The 25,301-nt window shown below is 43.8% G+C and overlaps 1 protein-coding gene and 1 long non-coding RNA gene across 2 annotated transcripts in view; one reads left to right on the top strand and one right to left on the bottom strand.

Moving 5' to 3' along the window:
• Positions 1–184: 184 nt before the first annotated feature.
• Positions 185–7,640, top strand: LOC129865994 (uncharacterized). Its single transcript, XR_008761448.1, has 2 exons — positions 185–4,827; positions 5,309–7,640. It is a non-coding gene; the product is annotated as an uncharacterized LOC129865994 (long non-coding RNA).
• Positions 7,641–7,975: 335 nt separating this feature from the next.
• Positions 7,976–25,301, bottom strand: part of LOC129865976 (toll-like receptor 2) — a 48,024-nt gene continuing 30,698 nt past the window's right edge. The window contains exons 6-16 of the mRNA XM_055939101.1: positions 23,654–23,714; positions 22,746–22,813; positions 21,404–21,490; positions 21,019–21,204; positions 20,228–20,508; positions 18,342–18,443; positions 18,084–18,207; positions 17,316–17,667; positions 17,040–17,136; positions 8,830–8,914; positions 7,976–8,367 (exon numbers count right to left, since the gene is read on the bottom strand). Coding sequence (XP_055795076.1) covers positions 8,227–8,367; positions 8,830–8,914; positions 17,040–17,136; positions 17,316–17,667; positions 18,084–18,207; positions 18,342–18,443; positions 20,228–20,508; positions 21,019–21,204; positions 21,404–21,490; positions 22,746–22,813; positions 23,654–23,714 — 1,584 coding nt within the window. The 3' untranslated portion in view covers positions 7,976–8,226. The remainder of the gene's footprint in view (positions 8,368–8,829; positions 8,915–17,039; positions 17,137–17,315; positions 17,668–18,083; positions 18,208–18,341; positions 18,444–20,227; positions 20,509–21,018; positions 21,205–21,403; positions 21,491–22,745; positions 22,814–23,653; positions 23,715–25,301) is intronic.

The following is a 25,301-nucleotide window of genomic DNA, read 5'->3' as shown; positions in this document are numbered from 1 at the left end:
TGGGCTGGATGACAGGAGGGGGAGGAGTCGAAGGGCAGTGGGCTGGATGACAGGAGGGGGAGGAGTCGAAGGGCAGTGGGCTGGATGACAGGAGGGGGAGGAGTCGAAGGGCAGTGGGCTGGATGACAGGAGGGGGAGGAGTCGAAGGGCAGTGGGCTGGATGACAGGTGGGGGAGGAGTTGAAGGGCAGTGGGCTGGATGACAGGAGGGGGAGGAGTCGAAGGGCAGTGGGCTGGATGACAGGAAGAGGAGGAGTCGTAGGGCAGTGGGCTGGATGACAGGAGGGGGAGGAGTCGAAGGGCAGTGGGCTGGATTCTAACCCTTATACCAATAAATGACAATACTTCCTCGATATGGACAGCAAGACGGCCGTTCAACCCGATGAGGTCCTCGATATGGACAGCAAGACGGCCGTTCAACCCGATGAGGTCCTCGATATGGACAGCAAGACGGCCGTTCAACCCGATGAGGTCCTCGATATGGACAGCAAGACGGCCGTTCAACCCGATGAGGTCCTCGATATGGACAGCAAGACGGCCGTTCAACCCGATGAGGTCCTCGATATGGACAGCAAGACGGCCGTTCAACCCGATGAGGTCCTCGATATGGACAGCAAGACGGCCGTTCAATCCGATGAGGTCCTCGATATGGACAGCAAGACGGCCGTTCAACCCGATGAGGTCCTCGATATGGACAGCAAGACGGCCGTTCAACCCGATGAGGTGTTTCTACGCATGAGCTTAGCTAGTCAATGTCTCCATGACATCACCTACAAGTGTAATCGAGGATTTCTATTGGAGAGGCAGTTTCTGTCTACCTTCGTAGATGATGGTGGAGGTTCCTGTCTGTAAGTGGGTGTTTCTTCTCTCACGTGAGCATGCTTTTCCCACGTGTGATCCTCAATAATGTCTGGCGTGCTCACGCAGCAGAGGGAACAGCTGGCTCGGGTCTATTTATTGCCCCCCTTCCCACAAAATAGGGAATATAGTGGAATTTGGTTCTTGTGTAAAATGGTACTTACGGAACTGTTGTATGCAAAATATGTTGTTGGCTTAAAGGACCCGTCCCCGTCCCCCCTCCAGAGGAAGTTGTCCTCACTATTTCAACGTCATTTCCTGTCCTAGAGATTAAATGCACCTTTTATGTTCCACCTCTAAAGAATGACGAAAGCTACTTCTACATTTTTTTACGAATTGGCTGTCGAAATTTCCACGTGAAGTTTAAAACAGCTGTCAGTGTAGCTAGCCATCTTGCTAACCTTATCTAGCTAGCCATCTTGCTAACCTTATCTAGCTAGCCATCTTGCTAACCTTATCTAGCTAGCCATCTTGCTAACCTTGTTTAGCTAGCCATCTTGCTAACCTTATCTAGCTAGCCATCTTGCTAACCTTGTCTAGCTAGCCATCTTGCTAACCTTATCTAGCTAGCCATCTTGCTAACCTTGTCTAGCTAGCCATCTTGCTAACCTTGTCTAGCTAGCCATCTTGCTAACCTTGTCTAGCTAGCCATCTTGCTAACCTTGTCTAGCTAGCCATCTTGCTAACCTTATCTAGCTAGCCATCTTGCTAACCTTATCTAGCTACCTAATGTTATGTTGTTGCTCAGATTTTTGTGTTTTGTTTACTGTACTGTATTCAGAGGATTAGCCAGCTGGCTCTATGGCTGGTTCTGGAGCTGGATGTGTCAAAAGCATTGATTTGATTTAGGAGGAGGAAGAGGAGTAGTACTAGGTGGGATCTTAATTTGATCACCCTGTTGACGCAGAACATTTTCCTGCGCAGCATAAAATGCTTTGTGATTTACATAAATTCACTGAAATATGTCACGGAACTGGCTAACTAACTATAGCCTTCTGCTATTGAAGCACTCGCTAAGTCTAAGGGTCCATAGCTACATGGTCTGTCACCTAATTTTAGTGCGAGAAGTCCGAGTATACGGACCGTGTTGTATGTACTTACCTGGAACCAGGACTAGCTCAGTCTTGACTCCTATTGGCTTGGCCAGCACAAACAGATTTTTTTTTTTTTTAAATGGTGACAGAAAGAAATATATAATTCACTTTCCCGTGGCAACGTGATGGCCAATACAAATCTTGTTGCTGCATGGTTATTTTTACTGCTGTGACAATACCGGTCAAATTAAGATCCAACATTTGTAGTAGTAGTAGGCAGTTGTTTTTTTAAAAGTTTGTGAGTTTGTGAGAAAAAAAAACGCGTTGATTCGTTTACAAAAACAGCTGTATCTTGATTGGTAGAAGTAATTTATCTTTTGATCGCCCGATTTTGAATGTCAGAGAAGAATTACTAGCATGTCCTAAGGCTCTAAGGGCCCGGTTCTGACGTAGGAAATGTATGCCTTTCCGACGCACTTCTCAGTCGTCGGTATTCAGACTGACCTTATGCAGGTGTGTTACAGGCTTTGTAGGCTGGGTTCCCTTGCGGGTGCTGAATACATTTAATTCAGTCTGAATACATTTCGTTCAGTCTGAATACATTTCATTCAGTCTGAATACATTTAGTTCAGTCTGAATACATTTAGTTCAGTCTGAATACATTTCATTCAGTCTGAATACATAGAACCCGATGGCCACTCTGACAGAGCTCTAGAGTTCCACTGTGGAGATGGGAGAATCTTCCAGAAGGACAACCATCTCTGCAGCACTCCACCAATTAGGCCTTTATGGTAGAGTGGCCAGACAGAAGCCACTCCTCAGTAAAAGGGACATGACAGCCCGCTTGGAGTTTGCCAAAAGGCACCAAAAGACTGAAACCATGAGAAACAATATTCTCTGGTCTGATGAAACGAAGATTGAACTATTTGGCCTGAATGCCAAGCGTCACATCTGGAGAAAACCTGGCACCATCCCTTCGGTGAAGCACGGTGGTGGCAGCATCATGCTGTGGGGATGTTTTTCATTAGCAGGGACTGGGAGACTAGTCAGGATCGAGGGAAAGATGAACGGAGCGGTGAGAGAGAGACCTGAAAATAGCTGTGCAGCGACGCTCCCCATCCAACCTGACAGAGCTTGAGAGGATCTGCAGAGAAGAATGGGAGAAACTCCCCAAATACAGGTGTGCCAAGCGTGTAGTGTCAATTTAATCCATTTTAGAATAAGGCTGTAACGTAACAAAATGTGGACAAAGTCAAGGGGTCTGAATACTTTCCGAAAGCGCTGTATATTAAATGCTTCAGAAAATGTATTTAATGCATTTCAAAGTAATGTATTTTGGAATATATTTTATAATGTATTTATCAATACATTTGGTAAATATATATTTACAAATGTTTTTTGTGAAGTGATTTCCAACATGCATTTAAATGTATTTGTAAGAAAAAAAAATTTTATAATTAAAATGTATAGCAAATATAAGAAATTGGCGAAATCATATTGTAACAAAATGGTGACTTTATTAACAATTAAGCTATTATGTATGCTGTTGCCTTGACTGTTGATCTGACTGTTGATCTGGCTGTTGCCTTGACTGTTGATCTGACTGTTGCCTTGACTGTTGATCTGACTGTTGCCTTGACTGTTGATCTGGCTGTTGATCTGGCTGTTGATCTGGCTGTTGATCTGACTGTTGATCTGGCTGTTGATCTGGCTGTTGATCTGGCTGTTGCCTTGACTGTTGATCTGACTGTTGCCTTGACTGTTGCCCTGACTGTTGATCTGGCTGTTGATCTGACTGTTGATCTGACTGTTGATCTGGCTGTTGCCCTGACTGTTGATCTGGCTGTTGATCTGACTGTTGATCTGACTGTTGATCTGGCTGTTGATCTGACTGTTTATCTGACTGTTGATCTGGCTGTTGATCTGGCTGTGTCAAAACTACAGTCACATTTCATAGCTATGCAGGAATCCATTGCTGATTTTTAAAAGGTGTGCTTAAATACGGGCAGAGCGAAAAGCATTTTGTTTTCAAACTCTCGTAAGAATGTTTCAGATGAACTACGTGTTAACACTCGATGGTTCTCCAATCAAACGTGTTCCCGCATATCAATACTTAGACATCGGGATTGTTGTTTAAAAAAAAACATATAGACGAGCTGGTTAAGAAGAAGCTAAGATTTAAAAGTTGTCTTTTTCTACAGAAACAGATCGTAATGTTCTCTTAGCGGTAGGAAGCAGATTATTGTCAACCTTTTTATCTGTTGTTGTTTATGGTGGTATTATTTATCAAAGTGCAGCTGCTACTACTCTTAAACCTTTAGGTGCCATCTCCCATAATGCCCGTTGTTTTGTTACAGGGGACAGTTTTAATACTCATCACTGTATCCTGTATCAAAAGGTTGTCTGGACTTCCCTAAAGACCCGTAGATCTCTACGTGACTCCCGTTTTGTTACAGGGGACAGTTTTAATACTCATCACTGTATCCTGTATCAAAAGGTTGTCTGGACTTCCCTAAAGACCCGTAGATCTCTACGTGACTCCCGTTTTGTTACAGGGGACAGTTTTAATACTCATCACTGTATCCTGTATCAAAAGGTTGTCTGGACTTCCCTAAAGACCTGTAGATCTCTACATGACTCCCTCTTTGTTTACAACGCCCTACTACATCAACTTCTGTCTTATCTAACTCTGCTGTTGAAGTATAGACACCTGATTTGCCCTAACCAGTTCACAGGATTGGTTAACTCTCAAGGTTCCTAACCAGTTCACAGGATTGGTTAACTCTCAAGGTTCCTAACCAGTTCACAGGATTGGTTAACTCTCAAGGTTCCTAACCTGTTCACAGGATTGGTTAACTAGAGGTTCCTAACCAGTTCACAGGATTGGTTAACTCTTGAGGTTCCTAACCAGTTCACAGGATTGGTTAACTCTTAAGGTTCCTAGGGTCGGGCCTCCCGGGTGGCGCAGTGCATCGCAGTGCTAACTGCGCCACCAGAGTCTCTGGGTTCGCGCCCAGGCTCTGTCGCAGCCGGCCGCGACCGGGAGGTCCGTGGGGCGACGCACAATTGGCATAGCGTCGTCCGGGGTAGGGAGGGTTTGGCCGGTAGGGATATCCTTGTCTCATCGCGCTCCAGCGACTCCTGTGGCGGGCCGGGCGCAGTGCGCGCCAACCAAGGGGGCCAGGTACACGGTGTTTCCTCCGACACATTGGTGCGGCTGGCTTCCGGGTTGGAGGCGCGCTGTGTTAAGAAGCAGTACGGCTGGTTGGGTTGTGCTTCGGAGGACGCATGGCTTTCGACCTTCGTCTCTCCCGAGCCCGTACGGGAGTTGTAGCGATGAGACAAGGTAGTAATTACTAGCGATTGGATACCACGAAAATTGGGGAGAAAATGGGATAAAAAAAAAAAAAAAAAAAGGTTCCTAGGGTCTCCACCGAGCTAGATAAATCTGCTTTTAGTTTTAATTCCAAATACATTTCATCTTGATGTTCTGGTTTAAAGTCTTTATTGACGACTTATTTGTGGAGGAATTTAACTGTTTTTCTGGGTGATGTTTTATTTCCCATGAATGTGTTTTTGTATTTTAGTCTGTGTATGTGTTTAGGTTTGTGTATATTGTATTATACAGGGCATATTTGGAAATGAGACCTAGGTTTCAATGTGTCTTCCCTTTAAATAAATAATTAAACATTATGAAAACTTAGTAGGCTCCTTGGTATCACATGCACTTACAGTTGAAGTCGGAAGTTTACATACACCTTAGCCAAATACATTTAAACTCAGTTTTTCACAATTCCTGACATTTAATCCTAGTAAAAAATCCCTGTTTTAGTTCAGTTAGGATCACCACTTTATTTTAAGAATGTGAAATGTCAGAATAATAGTAGAGAGAATGATTTATTTCAGCTTTTATTTCTTTCATCACATTCCCAGTGGGTCAGAAGTTTACATAGATTCGATTAGTATTTGGTAGCATTGCCTTTAAATTGTTTAACTTGGGTCAAATGTTTCGGGTAGCCTTCCACAAGCTTCCCACAATAAGTTGGGTGAATTTTGGCCCATTCCTCCTGACAGAGCTGGTGTAACTGAGTCAGGTTTGTAGGCCTCCTTTCTCGCACACGCTTTTTCAGTTCTGCCCACAATATTTTGATAGAATTGAGGTCAGGGTTTTGTGATGGCCACTCCAATCCCTTGGCTTTGCTGTCCTTAAGCCATTTTTTGTCACAACTTTGGAAGTTTGCTTGGGGTCATTGTCCAGTTAGAAGACCCATTTGCGACCAATCTTTAACTTCCTGACTGATGTCTTGAGATGTTGCTTCAATATATCCACGTCATTTTCCAAAATGTGTTTACAATACCGCTTTGGTGAAAATAGACCAAATTATTAGCGTGAGGAACATGGGCTACTAACAGCTTGCTATTGCTTATATTTTAGCCTACTTGGTAAATACTTTTATATCGTCTTCTTGATCTACACTGTTGGTTGAGGGTTTGTAAGTCAGCATTTCCCAGTAAGGTCTACACCTGTTGGTTAAGGGTTTGTAAGTCAGCATTTCACCGTAAGGTCTACACCTGTTGGTTAAGGGTTTGTTAGTCAGCATTTCACCGTAAGGTCTACACCTGTTGGTTAAGGGTTTGTTAGTCAGCATTTCACAGGAAGGTCTACACCTGTTGGTTAAGGGTTTGTAAGTCAGCATTTCACCGTAAGGTCTACACCTGTTGGTTAAGGGTTTGTTAGTCAGCATTTCACCGTAAGGTCTACACCTGTTGGTTAAGGGTTTGTTAGTCAGCATTTCACAGGAAGGTCTACACCTGTTGGTTAAGTGTTTGTTAGTCAGCATTTCACAGGAAGGTCTACACCTGTTGGTTAAGTGTTTGTTAGTCAGCATTTCACGGTGAGGTCTACACCTGTTGTATTCGGATTACACCCTGATGAAGACAGCTTGCCTGTCGAAACGTTGGACATTACATTTTTGTATTGTGAGCTCCTAGAGTGTGCGGCTCTCCTTTTGTTTTCACGTTTTCTACTCCGCTAGCCGGCACCTCGCCTAAATAAATGTGCTGTTTCCTTTTCCTCTAGAGTATTCGGCGCATGTGACAAATAAAGTTTGAATTGATTTAAATGGGGTTTTTTTTAATAACATTGTATGGGAAGTACCACCAACAGTCTGAAAGTCTGAATCAAACACATCGTTTCCACGTTTGATACCGTATCGTCCACTCTATTCTTGCAATATGAGTAAAATAGTTTTCCTTCCAATTTGTTTTATATTAACTATGTCAAAAAGCAACTTTTCTGTGTTTGAATGGTGTGGGCTTATACCGGTCATAAGGCCATCAATGTAAAGAAGAATGTGTCCTTAACAGACTTCCCTTGTTAATTAAAGGTTAAAAAAAATATTCATCATAATAATTTAAATATTCATGCAAGTAGATCACTGATTGGCCAGTTCAGCCTCCTCTAGACTGCTGACATCATACTCTATGAGGAAATTGGAAGCATTTTTTAAACGGTCTGTTTGAGATGGGATTTTCAAAGTGTTTTTTCTATGAGGATAGGGTGACTCAACAACAATATTTGGGTATGAGTTAACAGAATATTAACTTTTAAAAATGAGATTTTCACTTGACAGTGACAATGTATCAGCTTTCTAATGTGATCAAAAATACTGAATGAATAACATTTTTGGTGAAGTAAATGTCTGAAGGGGACAACTTGGTCAAATAAAGGACAACTTGGTGAAGTAAAGTCAAAACAATGACAATTATTATTCCAAACACAAAAATTCATATAATGCTAAATTCACAATCGATAAGAATATAAAATGTATAAATACATATCAAGTTTCATCAGTCCCTTGTTCATGTCAACACTAAGTTATAAGGAATAAGGATAAGCAACCCAACCCACCCAGCCAGCCAATCAAATAACCAACCCTCTACCCACCCACCCAACCAATCAGTTAACCAACCCTCTACCCACCCACCCAGCCAATCAGTTAACCAACACTCTACCCACCCACCCAACCAATCAGTTAACCAACCCTCTACCCACCCACCCAACCAATCAGTTAACCAACCCTCTACCCACCCACCCAGCCAATCAAATAACCAAACTACTACCCAACCTATCAATTAACCAACCCACCCAACTAATACATTAACCAGCCCACCAACCAACCAATTCACCCAACCAATCAATTAAGCAACCCAACCACCCAAACATTTAACCAACTCATCAACCAACCAATCTTTACTGTCGGCAGAAAAGAGAATAATTCTGGACTCCTCTGAGTAGATTTCTGGGATTCCAGACTTCCCGGCACCCGGTTGGATCACAACTCATCTCCGCCCCTCACGGCCAGACGGAGGTTGGTCCAGAATTCTGCCCTCCTCTCGTCCTCCCGCGGCCACTCCAGGTAGGTACGGGAGCTCATCAACTTGCGGAGCTTGCAGAAGCGTTTGGGAACGTCGTCCTTGTGATGTTCACACACACACACACACACAGAGATACACACATTTGATCATCCTTGAAGATGGGATGAGTTAACACAAGGGTTGTCTCCCAAATGACACCCTATTCCCTATATAGTGCACTACTTTAGACCAGGGCTCTTAGGGAGACCCATAGATCTCTGGTCTAAAGTAGCGCACTATATAGGGAATAAGGTTCTATAGGGCTCTGGTCTAAAGTAGTGCACTATATAGGGAATAAGGTTCTATAGGGCTCTGGTCTAAAGTAGTGCACTATATAGGGAATAGGGTTCTATAGGGCCCTGGTCTAAAGTAGTGCACTATATAGGGAATAAGGTTCTATAGGGCCCTGGTCTAAAGTAGTGCACTATATAGGGAATAAGGTTCTATAGGGCCCTGGTCTAAAGTAGTGCACTATATAGGGAATAGGGTGTCATTTGATGTGCAACCTAGCTCCTCCCTACCTTGGAGATGGGTTCCAGAAGAACCAGGACGGCCGCCTCGGAGTCCCCGTCAAACAGACGGAAGTGGGAAAAGTCCAACTCGTACCTGGAACAACAATATTATTGTGTTACAACTATTAATTCAACTCTGAGCTCCACTATTAACTCCACTCTGAGCTCCACCCTGAGCTCCACTATTAACTCCACTCTGAGCTCCACTATTAACTCCACTCTGAGCTCCACCCTGAGCTCCACTATTAACTCCACTATTAACTCCACTATTAGCTCCACTATTAACTCCACTATTAACTCCACTATTAACTCCACTATTAACTCCACTATTAACTCCACTATTAACTCCACCCTGAGCTCCACTATTAACTCCACTATTAACTCCACTATTAACTCCACTATTAACTCCACCCTGAGCTCCACTATTAACTCCACTATTAACTCCACTATTAACTCCACTATTAACTCCACTATTAACTCCACTATTAACTCCACCCTGAGCTCCACTATTAACTCCACTATTAGCTCCACTATTAACTCCACTATTAACTCCACTATTAACTCCACTATTAACTCCTCTGAGCTCCACTATTAACTCCACTATTAACTCCACTATTAACTCCACTATTAACTCCACTCTGAGCTCCACTATTAACTCCACTATGAGCTCCACTATTAACTCCACTCTGAGCTCCACTATTAACTCCACTATGAGCTCCACTATTAACTCCACTCTGAGCTCCCCTATTAACTCCACTATGAGCTCCACTATTAACTCCACTATTAACTCCACTATTAACTCCACTATTAACTCCACTATTAACTCCTCTGAGCTCCACTATTAACTCCACTATTAACTCCACTATTAACTCCACTATTAACTCCACTCTGAGCTCCACTATTAACTCCACTCTGAGCTCCACTCTGAGCTCCACTCTGAGCTCCACTATTAACTCCACTCCGAGCTCCACTCTGAGCTCCACTATTAACTCCACTGAGCTCCACTATTAACTCCACTATTAACTCCACTATTAACTCCACTATTAACTCCACTCTGAGCTCCACTATTAACTCCACTCTGAGCTCCACTCTGAGCTCCACTCTGAGCTCCACTATTAACTCCACTCTGAGCTCCACTCTGAGATCCACTATTAACTCCACTCTGAGCTCCACTATTAACTCCACTCTGAGCTCCACTATTAACTCCACTATTAACTCCACTCTGAGCTCCACTATTAACTCCACTCTGAGCTCCACTATTAACTCCACTATTAACTCCACTCTGAGCTCCACTATTAACTCCACTCTGAGCTCCACTATTAACTCCACTATTAACTCCACTCTGAGCTCCACTATTAACTCCACTCTGAGCTCCACTATTAACTCCACTATTAACTCCACTCTGAGCTCCACTATTAACAACACTGAGCTCCACTATTAACAACACTCTGAGCTCCACTATTAACAACACTCTGAGCTCCACTATTAACTCCACTCTGAGCTCCACTATTAACTCCACTATTAACTCCACTCTGAGCTCCACTATTAATTCCACTATGAGCTCCACTATTAACTCCACTCTGAGCTCCACTATTAACTCCACTATTAACTCCACTCTGAGCTCCACTCTGAGCTCCACTATTAACTCCACTCTGAGCTCCACTATTAACTCCACTCTGAGATCCACTATTAACTTCACTATTAACTCCACTCTGAGCTCCACTATTAACTCCACTATTAACTCCACTATTAATTCCACTCTGAGCTCCACTATTAACTCCACTCTGAGCTCCACTATTAACTCCTCTGAGCTCCACTATTAACTCCACTCTGAGCTCCACTATTAACTCCACTATTAACTCCTCTGAGCTCCACTATTAACTCCACTCTGAGCTCCACTATTAACTCCACTATTAACTCCTCTGAGCTCCACTATTGTAACGGCAGTCCTCCTCCTCTTCATCAGATGAGGAGGAGTAGTGATCGAACCAAGGCGCAGCGTAGTGAAATGACATGATTTATTGAACACGACGGAATAACAAACTAAACTTGCATAAACAAACAAAACAAATAAACGATGCAGACAGACCTGAACGACGAACTTACATATAACGTGAAGAACGCAATGAACAGGAACAGACTACATAAAACGAACAAACCGCAAACAGTCCCGTATGGTGCAAACATATACACAGACACAGGAGACAACCACCCACAACGAACACTGTGAAAACGCCTACCTAAATATGACTCTTAGAGGAACGCCAAACACCTGCCTCTAACTAAGAGCCATACCAGGCAACCCAATAAACCAACACAGAAACAGAAAACATAGAATGCCCACCCAAACTCACGTCCTGACCAACTAACACATATAACAAACTAACAGAAATAGGTCAGGAACGTGACATAACCCCCCCCATAAGGTGCGAACTCTGGGCGCACCAGCACAAAGTCTAGGGGAGGGTCTGGCTGGGCATCTGACCACGGTGGTGGCTCAGGCTCCGGGCGAGGTCCCCACCCCACCATAGTCAATCCCAGCTTCCATCTCCCCCTAAAAATGTCCACCCACATCTTACCCCCACAAAATCCTCTTGGTAACATCCACGACAGGGGCAGCACCGGGACAGAGGGATCCAGACAGAGGGATCGATCAGGATATAGAGGTAGCTCAGGATAGAGAGGGAGATCAGGATAAAGAGGTAGCTTAGGATAGAGGGGCAACTCCGGACTGAAGGGCAGCTCCGGACAGAGAGACAGCTCTGGACTGAGGGGCAGTTCTGGATTACTAGCCGCTTCTGGCTGAGGGGCAGCTCATGGCTGACTGTCGGCTCTGGACGCTCATGGCAAGCTGACGGCTCTGGACGCTCATGGCAGGCTGACGGCTCTGGACGCTCATGGCAGGCTGACGGCTCTGGACGCTCATGGCTCTCTGGCGGCTCTTGCAGATCCTGTCTGGCTGGCGGCTCTGGCAGATCCTGTCTGGTTGGCGGCTCTGGCAGATCCCGTCTGGTTGGCGGCTCTGGCAGATCCTGTCTGGTTGGCGGCTCTGGCAGATCCTGTCTGACGGACGGCTCTAGCGGCTCCTGTCTGGCGGACGGCTCTGTAGGCTCATGGCAGACGGGCGGATTTGCAGGCTCATGGCAGACGGGCGGCTTTGCAGGCTCATTGCAGACGGATGGCTCAGACGGCGCTGGGGAGACGGATGGCTCAGATGGCGCTGGGGAGACGGATGGCTCAGATGGCGCTGGGGAGACGGATGGCTCAGATGGCGCTGGGGAGACGGATGGCTCTGGCCGGATAAGGCGCACTGTAGACCTGGTGCGTGGTGCCTGAACTGGAGGCACCGGGCTAAGGACACGCACCTTCATGCTAGTGCGGGGAGCAGGGACAGGGCACACTGGACTCTCAAAGCGTACTCTATACCTGGTGCGTGGTACCGGCACTGATGGCACCGGGCTGAGGGCACGCACATCAGGATTAGTACGGGGAGAAGAAACAGTGTGTACAGGGCTCTGGAGACGCACAGGTGGCTTAGTGCGTGGTGCCGGAACTGGAGGCACCGAACTGGATACACGCACTACAGGGAGAGTGCGTGGAGGAGGAACAGGGCTCTGGAAACGCACTGGTAGCCTAGTGCGTAGTGTAGGCACTGTAGGTACTAGGCTGGGGCGGGGAGGTGGCGCCGGAAATACCGGACCGTGCAGGCGTACTGGCTCTCTTGAGCATTGAGCCTGCCCAACCTTACCTGGTTGAATGCTCCCGGTCGCCCGACCAGTGCGGGGAGGTGGAATAACCCGCACCGGGCTATGTAGGCGAACCGGGGAAACCATGCGTAAGGCAGGTGCCATGTATGCCGGCCCGAGGAGACGCACTGGAGACCAGACACGTTGAGCCGGCCTCATGACACCTGGCTCAATGCCCAATCTAGACCTACCAGTGCGGGGAGGTGGAATAACCCGCACCGGGCTATGCACACGTACAGGAGACACCCTGCGCTCTACTGCGTAACATGGTGTCTGCCCGTACTCCCGCTCTCCACGGTTAGCCTGAGAAGTGGGCAGGTCTCCTACCTGCCCTTGGCCCACTACCTCTTAGCCCCCCCCAAGAAATTTTTGGGTGTTACTCACGGGCTTTTCGGGCTTCCGTGCAAGACGAGTCCCCTCATAACACCGGTTCCTCTCTCTCTTCTCCTCCGCTCTCCGAACTGCCTCCAGCTGTTCCCATGGACGGTGATTCACTTTAGCCCATGGTCCTTCTCCGTTAAATACCTGCTCCCAACTCCACAAGTCCTGTATACTCTCCCGTTGCTCGACATTACGCTGCTTGGTTCTGGATTGGTGGGTGGTTCTGTAATGGCAGTCCTCCTCCTCTTCATCAGATGAGGAGGAGTAGTGATCGAACCAAGGCGCAGCGTAGTGAAATGACATGATTTATTGAACACGACGGAATAACAAACTAAACTTGCATAAACAAACAAAACAAATAAACGATGCAGACAGACCTGAACGACGAACTTACATATAACGTGAAGAACGCAATGAACAGGAACAGACTACATAAAACGAACAAACCGCAAACAGTCCCGTATGGTGCAAACATATACACAGACACAGGAGACAACCACCCACAACGAACACTGTGAAAACGCCTACCTAAATATGACTCTTAATTAGAGGAACGCCAAACACCTGCCTCTAATTAAGAGCCATACCAGGCAACCCAATAAACCAACACAGAAACAGAAAACATAGAATGCCCACCCAAACTCACGTCCTGACCAACTAACACATATAACAAATTAACAGAAATAGGTCAGGAACGTGACAACTATTAACTCCTCTGAGCTCCACTATTAACTCCTCTGAGCTCCACTATTAACTCCACTATTAACTCCTCTGAGCTCCTCTATTAACTCCACTATTAACTCCACTCTGAGCTCCACTATTAACTCCTCTGAGCTCCACTATTAACTCCACGATTAACTCCTCTATTAACCCCTCTGAGCTCCTCTATTAACTCCACTATTAACTCCTCTGAGCTCCACTATTAACTCCACTATTAACTCCACTATTAACTCCTCTGAGCTCCTCTATTAACTCCACTATTAACTCCACTATTAACTCCTCTATTAACTCCTCTATTAACTCCACTATTAACTCCACTATTAGCTCCACTATTAACTCCACTATTAACTCCACTATTAACTCCACTATTAACTCCACTATTAACTCCTCTGAGCTCCACTATTAACTCCTCTGAGCTCCACTATTAACTCCACTCTGAGCTCCACTATTAACTCCTCTGAGCTCCACTATTAACTCCACTCTGAGCTCCTCTATTAACTCCACTATTAACTCCACTATTAACTCCACTATTAACTCCACTATTAGCTACACTATTAACTCCACTATTAACTCCTCTGAGCTCCACTATTAACTACCCTATTAACTCCTCTGAGCTCCACTATTAACTCCTCTGAGCTCCACTATTAACTCCACTATTAACTCCACTATTAACTCCACTATTAACTCCACTATTAACTCCACTATTAACTCCACTATTAACTCCACTATTAGCTCCACTATTAACTCCACTATTAACTCCTCTGAGCTCCACTATTAACTCCTCTGAGCTCCACTATTAACTCCTCTGAGCTCCACTATTAACTCCTCTGAGCTCCACTATTAACTCCACTATTAACTCCACTATTAACTCCACTATTAACTCCACTATTAACTCCTCTGAGCTCCACTATTAACTCCTCTGAGCTCCACTATTAGCTCCACTATTAACTCCACTATTAACTCCTCTGAGCTCCACTATTAGCTCCACTATTAACTCCACTATTAACTCCTCTGAGCTCCACTATTAACTCCTCTGAGCTCCACTATTAGCTCCACTATTAACTCCACTATTAACTCCTCTGAGCTCCACTATTAACTCCTCTGAGCTCCACTATTAGCTCCACTATTAACTCCACTATTAACTCCACTATTAGCTCCACTATTAACTCCTCTGAGCTCCACTCTGAGCTCCACTATTAACTCCACTATTAACTCCACTATTAACTCCACTATTAACTCCACTATTAACTCCACTATTAACTCCTCTATTAACTCCACTATTAACTCCTCTGAGCTCCACTATTAACTCCTCTGAGCTCCACTATTAGCTCCACTATTAACTCCTCTGAGCTCCACTATTAACTCCTCTGAGCTCCACTATTAGCTCCACTATTAACTCCACTATTAACTCCTCTGAGCTCCACTATTAACTCCTCTATTAACTCCACTATTAACTCCACTATTAACTCCACTATTAGCTCCACTATTAACTCCACTACTAACTCCACTCTGAGCTCCACTATTAACTCCACTATTAACTCCACTATTAACTCCACTATTAACTCCACTATTAACTCCACTATTAACTCCTCTATTAACTCCACTATTAACTCCACTATTAACTCCACTATTAACTCCACTATTAACTCCACTCTGAGCTCCACTATTAACTCCACTATTAACTCCACTATTAACTCCACTATTAACTCCACTATTAACTCCTCTGAGCTCCACTATTAACTCCTCTGAGCTCCACTATTAGCTCCACTATTAACTCCACTATTAACTCCTCTGAGCTCCACTCTGAGCTCTACTATTAACTCCACTATTAACTCCTCTGAGCTCCACTCTGAGCTCCACTATTAACTCCACTATTAACTCCTCTGAGCTCCACTCTGAGCTCCACTATTAACTCCTCTATTAACTCCTCTGAGCTCCACTCTGAGCTCCACTATTAACTCCACTATTAACTCCTCTGAGCTCCACTCTGAGCTCCACTATTAACTCCACTATTAACTCCTCTGAGCTCCACTCTGAGCTCCACTATTAACTCCACTATTAACTCCTCTGAGCTCCACTCTGAGCTCCACTATTAACTCCACTCTGAGCTCCACTATTAACTCCACTCTGAGCTCCACTATTAACTCCTCTGAGCTCCACTATTAACAACACTATTGTTATGTGGGGGCAAACTACCTGCCCTCCAGGACACCTACACCACCCGATGTCACAGGAAGGCCATAAAGATCATCAAGGACATCAACCACCCGAGCCACTGCCTGTTCACATCGCTATCATCCAGAAGGCGAGGTCAGTACAGGTGCATCACTGCCTGTTCACACCGCTATCATCCAGAAGGTGAGGTCAGTACAGGTGCATCACTGCCTGTTCACACCGCTATCATCCAGAAGGTGAGGTCAGTACAGGTGCATCACTGCCTGTTCACACCGCTATCATCCAGAAGGTGAGGTCAGTACAGGTGCATCAAAGCAGGGACAGAGAGACTGAAAAACATCTTCTATCTCAAGGCCATCAGACTGTTAAACAGCCATCACTAACTCAGAGAGGCTGCTGCCTACATACTGACTTGATATCATTGGTCCCTTTAATAAATGGATCACTAGTCACTTTATTAATGGCACATTAATAATGATATTTACATATCTTGCATTACTCATCCTATATGTATATACTGTATTTTATACCATCTATTGCCTATCCCCGTTGGTCATTGCTCATCCATATATTTATATGTATATATTCTTATTCCATCCATTAACTTAGACGTGTGTGTATTAGGTGGTTGTTTTGGAATTGTCAGATTACTTGTTAGATATTACTGTACTGTTGGAACTAGACGCACAAGCATTAAGCTACACTAACATTAACATCTGCTAAACATGTGACCATTAACATCTGCTAACCATGTGACCATTAACATCTGCTAACCATGTGACCATTAACATCTGCTAACCATGTGACCAATAACATCTGCTAACCATGTGACCAATAACATCTGCTAATCATGTGACCAATAACATCTGCTAACCATGTGACCAATAACATCTGCTAACCATGTGACCAATAACATCTGCTAACCATGTGACCAATAACATCTGCTAACCATGTGACCAATAACATCTGCTAACCATGTGACCAATCTAATTTCATTTGTATCGTTATGTGTTGCAGCAGGGACACATTGGATTGCAACACTTGTGTTGCTACCACCCTACTACAGTAACCAGCAGCCATCTCTTCCGGGCGCCATCTCAAGCATGAATCTGTAATGATGCTTAGATGTTGATCTTAATTAATTATAGTTGTAGTAGGCCCCGTTCTGCATAGTAGTAAGACAGGATGACACAGTACCGGCACCACTCGGAGTGGACGAAGTGTTCCGACAGGATGAAGAGGGTGCGTCGACTACGTTCCATTGCATTGATAATGTTGTCGATGATCCAGTGGCCTAAAGAAATAAAGAAGGAAATTAAACAAAATACATTCGATTTAAACCGCCTTTCAAAGAATCCTAAGGACACGGTACAACAAAACCAAACAGATAAAAATCAATGGATGAAAACTTGAACAAGCTAAGAAGAGTGGGAAGAACGTGAGGGAATAATTTAATGGTTTAAATCAATCGACCTGGCAGGAAGTCTCTCTTGTGGAGGCAGAGGGAGAGCGGAGGCTGGGAATTCTCCAGCTCTGGAACCAGGAGTTCTTCGACCCACTCTGCGTCTTGCTCGCTGTACGACACAAACGCATCATAGCAGAGGGGTTCGGCATTCCCTGCGGCATCCCGGCGCTTCTGGCTCCCGGAGTTCCGTTTGGCTTTAAGCCACGCCCACATCATCCTCACGTACCACACCGCGTGGAGCTTCCAGAGCAGAATTACGAGCATGATTCCGGAAACGAGCATGCAACCGCAGAGTGCGGACACGAGGAGGAGGCGGTGACATTGGAACGGTGAGAGCCGGACGCGGTCGACCCTCTGGCCCTGTAAATCAAATATGATTTATTATATGCGCAGGATTAGGGTTGCAAAAATCCGGGTACATTCCCACAATTCCGAGGATTCCCAGATTTCCTGCTTATTCCAACCTGATTCAGGATATCTTTAAGCCCGTGATTTCTTGGAAACCTGGGACTTTTTTTGGAAAGTTACACGATTTTTGCAACCCTACACAGGATATAGTCAAGTATACACAGTACTGAGAAATGCAAATTCTCCTCAAAGTATATTTGATGATAAAAATAGAATAATCAGTTAAAAAATAAGATAAACGTACAAATAAGCATTTAGTGAAGAGAATAAGAATATAATAGTTAACAATAATAATAAAAATGGTACTAATGGTACTAATGGTACTAATAGTGATAAATAATAGTAAATATAGTAAATATATAAATGACCTGCAGGGGCAGCGGTGAGTCACAAAGGTAGTTATCCCATCTGTCTGTTAGCTCAACGCTGCTCTCTACTGCTCCACCCCACCTCCACACCATGAAGTAGACAAACTCACAAGAACACACAAAACTGAAGAAGAAGAAGAAGTAGGATGGGAATTATGGGCTGCAGGGATCATTGATTTTACAATCTAAGGCATGACCCTATTACCTACATAGGGTACTAGTACTTTAGGGTACTAGTACATTTGAGCACCCACAGACCTGTTCTGACCGGCCTGCAGTGCCCGGAGCCTCCTGTAGAGTCGGAGGTCCACGGGTCCAAACATGTTGAGAGTGTTGCTCTGGATCAGGAGAACCTCCAGGCTGGGGAACAAAACAAATGTAATTTTCTCGATTGTTGACTCCAACTAAATGCCCTTTCATTTATTTACGCAAGAGGATCACAGTTTGAGCTATGAGTTGAGCTAAGACTTGGGTCGTACGTATTACATCTCAGAATAGGAGTACTGTTTTACATGCTGATCAGACCGCTCACGCGCCTGCGTCTGCGTGCGACATTTGTCCCGGGATATAAACATCGGGTTGTTATTTTATCTGAAATGCACAAGGTCCTCTACTCTGACAATTAATCCTCGGATAAAAGGGTAAATTGAGTTTGTTTCTAGTAATCTCTCCTCCTTCAGGCTTCTTCTTCGTTGGACTTTATATGGCGGTTGGCAACCAACTTTAAGGTGCATCACCACCATCAACTGGACTGGAGTTTTGACCTCAGTTCATCTTTCAATCACCCACATGGGTATATGCTCCTAAAAACCAATGTGGAGATGGGAGAGGCGGGACTTGCAGCGCATCAAGAGTCACAAATAGAACCAAGTTCTATTTTAGCACCTGGCTATACAGACACTCGTTGACGCACGCGATCAGTGTTGGTGCAATGATTGAATAACATGTATGTGTACATTTATTTTGCGACACCAGCGGAGTGGTCAGTGTAACAGTTTAACTTTAGTCCGTCCCCTCGCCCCGACCCGGGCGCAAACCAGGGACCCTCTGCACACATCAACAACAGTCACCCACAAAGCATCGTTACCCATCGCTCCACAAAAGCCGCGGCCCTTGCAGAGCAAGGGGAACCACTACTCCAAGGTCTCAGAGCAAGTGACGTCACCGACTGAAAGGCTGCTAGCGCCCACCACCGCTACCTAGCTAGCCATTTCACATCGGTTACATCAGCATGTCAGGATCAGTTTGCATAGATCAAACTGATTTAATAAGATTACATGGGACAAGGGGAACCTGATCCTAGATCTGCACTCTTACACTCTTGTTCTGAGATGCTTGATACAGACGGGCTCATTACCTTGATTTATTTATGCAAGACAAGAAGAGCTGAGCTAAGAGCTGAGCTAAGAGTGTAGCTAAGAGCTGAGCTAAGAGCTGAGCTAAGAGCTGAGCTAAGAGTGTAGCTAAGAGTTGAGCTAAGAGTGTAGCTAAGAGTTGAGCTAAGAGTGTAGCTAAGAGTTGAGCTAAGAGTGTAGCTAAGAGTTGAGCTAAGAGCTGAGCTAAGAGTTGAGCTAAGAGCTGAGCTAAGAGCTGAGCTAAGAGTGTAGCTAAGAGCTGAGCTAAGAGTTGAGCTAAGAGCTGAGCTAAGAGCTGAGCTAAGAGCTGAGCTAAGAGTTGAGCTAAGAGCTGAGCTAAGAGCTGAGCTAAGAGTGTAGCTAAGAGCTGAGCTAAGAGTTGAGCTAAGAGTGTAGCTAAGAGTGTAGCTAAGAGCTGAGCTAAGAGCTGAGCTAAGAGTGTAGCTAAGAGTGTAGCTAAGAGCTGAGCTAAGAGCTGAGCTAAGAGTGTAGCTAAGAGCTGAGCTAAGAGTGTAGCTAAGAGCTGAGCTAAGAGCTGAGCTAAGAGTGTAGCTAAGAGCTGAGCTAAGAGTTGAGCTAAGAGCTGAGCTAAGAGCTGAGCTAAGAGCTGAGCTAAGAGTGTAGCTAAGAAAATAAATATATTATTTATGTACATATTTCCCCAAAATATATGGGGGATTGGAGATGACGCAGACAACTACATCGATAGAAGCTATAATCTATCTGCTATATTAAAACTGATCGACCCCCCCAATTTGTTGGGCCAAGAGTTGAGCTCTTTCTCGATACCTCGGGAACAACCATCCAGGGGGCAGACGCATCAACTTGTTCCCAGAGAGGTGCAGCTCCCTCAGGGCCGGGAGAGCAACACTACGGAAGGCTGTCAGGTCGTTGTGTCCCAGATCCAGGATCTCCAGGGTCAGGGGCAGACAGGGGGTGACCCTCCGCAGCTTAGCCCCCGAGAGGTTGAGGTGAGTCAGGGTCTGTGGCCAGGAGCAGGTGGGAGGCATGGAGGTGTAGGCGTTCTGACTGATGTCCAGGTGCACTAGCTTGTCCAGACGGGTGACGAGCTGAGGTGATTTGAAATTAAAAGAGAAAATATGTTTTTTTTTTATTATTAATAATTCTACCTAGTACTTATTTAGCATTTCTCTTAACATGGAAAGACTAAAACAGAAAGATGCTTATTTGACTAAAAAAAAATGTTAATTATTATTAATTATTATTAATGGGCTTTCTTCAGTCCTCTTCTCGAGGCTTAAAACAATACGATGTCAAACAAGATAGATAGAAGCAGTACAAGTTAATGGTGTCGCCTAACTAGCAGTCTTAACCAAATTACAGTACCTAGGCTGTGCTTCAAACTAGTGCACTATGTAGGGAATAGGGTTCTATAGGGCTCTGGGCTAAAGTAGTGCACTATATAGGGAATAGGTTTCCATAGGGCTCTGGTCTAAAGTAGTGCACTATATAGTGCCCTACTTTTGACCAGAGCCATACGGACAGTCAAATAGGATAAAAATTTAAAAGTGCACTTTGGTAGTGCACTGTTTAGGGAATAGGGTGCAACAGTTACACACTTTGCTGATGAGGGAAATGGACTTTAGGGCATTGTCGCTGACGTTAATAACTCTGAGATTCCTCAGGAACCCCTTCCCGTGACACAGAGATTCCGTCAAGGTCAGGTCGGTCAGTAGGTTACCACTCAGGTCCAGGTACACCATTTGGGTCAACAGGAGAGAGGTCAGACACGGCATCACAAATACCTGGAGGACAGACAGATTTGTTCCATTGGTTTGTTAATGATCATAAAGGGATTCGGTCATTTTTCAATAACATTACGTACGCCCTTTGACCAATCAGATTGCTTGGCTGGAACTAGCCATTTCATAATTATAAATAGTGTACATACTATTCGGTAATAAGTATTTCATTATTTGTAAAACAAATTATAAACATGTTTACCTTACAGTTAATGATAGAGATATGTCTGAGGTTTTTCAGTAGAAATCCCACAGGCAGGAAGGAGGTGAACTTATAGACATTCAGGATCTGATAATAAAACATTAAAAAAATATATAAACTGAACAAAAATATAAACGCAACATGTAAAGTGTTGGTCCCACGTTTCATGAGCTGAAATAAAATATCCCAGAAATGTTTCATGCACACAAAAAGCTTATTTTTCTCAAATGTGTTTTATATCCCTGTTAGTGAGCATGTCTCCTTTGCCAAGATAATCCATCTACCTGACACGTGTGGCATATCAACAAGCTGATTAAACAGCATGATCATTACACAGGTGCACCTTGTGCTGGGGACAATAAAAGGCCACTAAAATGTGCAGTTTTGTCACACAACACCATGCTGACTGCAGAAATGTCCACCGGAGCTGTTGCCAGAGAATTTAATGTTCATTTCTCTACCATAAGCCACCTCCAACGTAATTTAAGAGAAGTTGGCAGTACGTCCAACCGGCCTCACAACCGCAGACCACGTGTAACCACGCCAACCCAGGACCTCCACATCCGTCTTCTTCTTCTCCTTCACTCTCTGAGACAATTGCGTGTTATCGATGACAATTTGAACGCACGGAGATACCGTGACGAGATCCCGAGGCCCGTTGTCGTGCCATTCATCCGCCGCCATCACCTCATGTTTCAGCATGACAATGCACGGCCCCATGTCGCAAGGATCTGTACACAATTCCTGAAAGCTGAAAATGGCCCAGTTCTTCCATGACCTGCATACTCACCAGACATGTCACCCATTGAGCATGTTTGGGATGCTCTGGATCGACGTGTACGACAGCGTGTTCTAGTTCCCGCCAATATCCAGCAACTTCACCCAGCCATTGAAGAGGAGTGGGATAACATTCCACAGGCCACAATCAACAGCCTGATCAACTCTATGTGAAGGAGATGTGTCGCGCTGAATGGGGCAAATGGTGGTCACACCAGATACTGACTGGTTTTCTGGTCCACACCCCTACCTTTTTTTTTAAAGGTATCTGTGACCAACAGATGCATATCTGTATTCCCAGTCATGTGAAATCCATAGATTAGGGCCTAACCTAATCAATTAACTGATTTCCTTATATGAATTGTAATTCTTTGAAATTGCTGCACGTTGTGTTTTATATTTTCGTTCAGTGTAATAATAAGGTATGTTATTTATATATTTATTTATATTTCACATACTTATGTACATCTGACATGTGACCAACCAATCACCTTAGCCGTTATGCCAAGAGATCCCAAACCTCTTGACGAGTGTTGTGTTAAGGTGTCTAACAATACTACCTCACCTCGATGTTTCTGAAGTAGACTGTGTCCAGGTTGTCAAGGTGAATCCGTCTAGCATGCTTCCAGGAGCCTGCATGTGGAAATAGCTTTCTATCAGGATTCTGCATGTGGAAATAGCTTTCTATCAGGATTCTGCATGTGGAAATAGCTTTCTATCAGGATTCTGCATGTGGAAATAGCTTTCTATCAGGATTCTGCATGTGGAAATAGCTTTCTATCAGGATTCTGCATGTGGAAATAGCTTTCTATCAGGATTCTGCATATGGAAATAGCTTTCTATCAGGATTCTGCATGTGGAAATAGCTTTCTATCAGGATTCTGCATATGGAAATAGCTTTCTATCAGGATTCTGCATATGGAAATAGCTTTCTATCAGGATTCTGCATATGAAAATAGCTTTCTATCAGGATTCTGCATGTGGAAATAGCTTTCTATCAGGATTCTGCATGTGGAAATAGCTTTCTATCAGGATTCTGCATATGAAAATAGCTTTCCATCAGGATTCTGCATATGAAAATGGATTTCTATCAGGATTCTGCATATGGAAATAGCTTTCTATCAAGATTCTGCATATGGAAATAGCTTTCTATCAGGATTCTGCATATGGAAATAGCTTTCTATCAGGATTCTGCATATGAAAATAGCTTTCTATCAGGATTCTGCATATGGAAATGGATTTCTATCAGGATTCTGCATATAGAGATAGATTTCTATCAGGATTCTGCATATGGAAATGGATTTCGATCAAAATATTATTAATGATGTGTTGTGACAATACTGAATGCAAATTTCAAATATAAATCACAGTCTGTAAATAATAATAATTATTATTGTTATTATCATATTTAATTTGTAGAACGCATTTGGGCGGATTTGAACGCATAAATATGTCATGTAATTATTTCCATACCTGTACCCTGGAACGTTGCGTCCTCTACTCCAAGGAATTCTAGACAAGCCCCGTCCATAACCTATCCACACATACGCACGCACGCACCCACCCACCCACCCACCCACCCACACACCCCACACACACACACACACACACACACACACACACACACACACACACACACACACACACACACACACACACACACACACACACACACACACACACACACACACACACACACACAAAGCACACATCTCATTTGTAATTGTTAAACCCTGTTAAGGTAAAAAAGTGTTGTGAGTGTTAACACTAGTGGGGTTGAAATTGACAACACATGTAGTGTATAAATGAAGTGTTATTTGAATCACAGTGGAATCAACATTGTGTGGTGTTGTTGTGAACTCAGAGTGAGAAAAACGTGGGCGGGGCCTCATTATCATTCTTCCCAGAATGCTTTGTTTTAGGTCGATTTTTATAATTGTTCGTTTTAATATCTATGTTTCTGCATGCACATTGATATATTTAATTATACATCTTATACTATACAAAGATAAATAACTTACATTTTCTAAACTAATCCAATCTGTAAAGGAGTTGGACTTATTGCACCCGTTACTGAGATAGTTGTTCCAGTTTAGATGGATTAGTTAGTCTTGTTTGCCCTAGTCCATCGCCATAGCAATCATTCTGATTACAGATTGTGGGTGAAAAACATATTAAATGAACACTCATTGGTGTAAAAGAACCCCAGTGTTAAACCAAAACGATGCCCATCATTATCATATTTCCCAGCATGCTCTATTGCAGGTTGTTTGTTTCAATATCTATGTTTTTGCATGAACTTTGATTGATTTATTAATGTTATACTACTCAAATATAAATAAAATATACATTTTTCTAAACTAATCCAATCTGTTACTTATTGCACCCATTTCTGAAAGGGTTTTTCCAGTTGAGATGTTTTAGGTAGTCTCATATCTTAGACTTTCCAACCCAGCAGTCATTCTGAATGCAGGTGAATACAAATTAAAAATGTTGGATATCACCACTCTGGTTGGATTCCAATAGGAATTACACATCACTTTGCAAGCCTTGTAATGTGACTTGCAGGCCTGATGTGGCCCGTAAACCAGGAATTTCAGGCCATTGTATTAGGTTTACACTAGGTCCTCATAATAAGGCCTTATCATTAATGTGTTTTATTATGTTAAATCAATTTATAATTACATATTTGCTTAGGATTTGATTTAGTGAGGGCCACTGGACTAAAAATGGATGAATACAACAACCATGTTTCTGTCACTAACAAATACGGTCATGGGTAGTAACTCTACAATTCACTCGAAAGGCAAGTCACTCTGGGAAATATGCAAATACGACTTCACACTAAGCAGTGTGTTGATTTGCTGTGTAGGAAAATAATAATAATATCTACATAACAGTAGTGACTTTAAGAAGAAATCAACAGTGAGATGACAATTTGAAAGGATAACACTACAGTATAAACACACCAAAGCAAGTAGCAGTCTACAGGATCTTAATTTGATCACCCTTTTGTTGCAGGAATTGTCCTGCACAGTAGGAAATGCAAACTTGTAGTGTATTTGAGGTTTAAAGAGGGCTTCTAAATGTCCATTAATTTTAATCCACACAATAATTAATT

Source organism: Salvelinus fontinalis, chromosome 11 (genome assembly GCF_029448725.1).
Source record: "Salvelinus fontinalis isolate EN_2023a chromosome 11, ASM2944872v1, whole genome shotgun sequence".
Taxonomy (NCBI): domain Eukaryota; kingdom Metazoa; phylum Chordata; class Actinopteri; order Salmoniformes; family Salmonidae; genus Salvelinus; species Salvelinus fontinalis.
The sequence above is the reverse complement of the archived record's forward strand: the minus strand, read 5'-3'. Positions and strand labels throughout refer to the sequence as shown.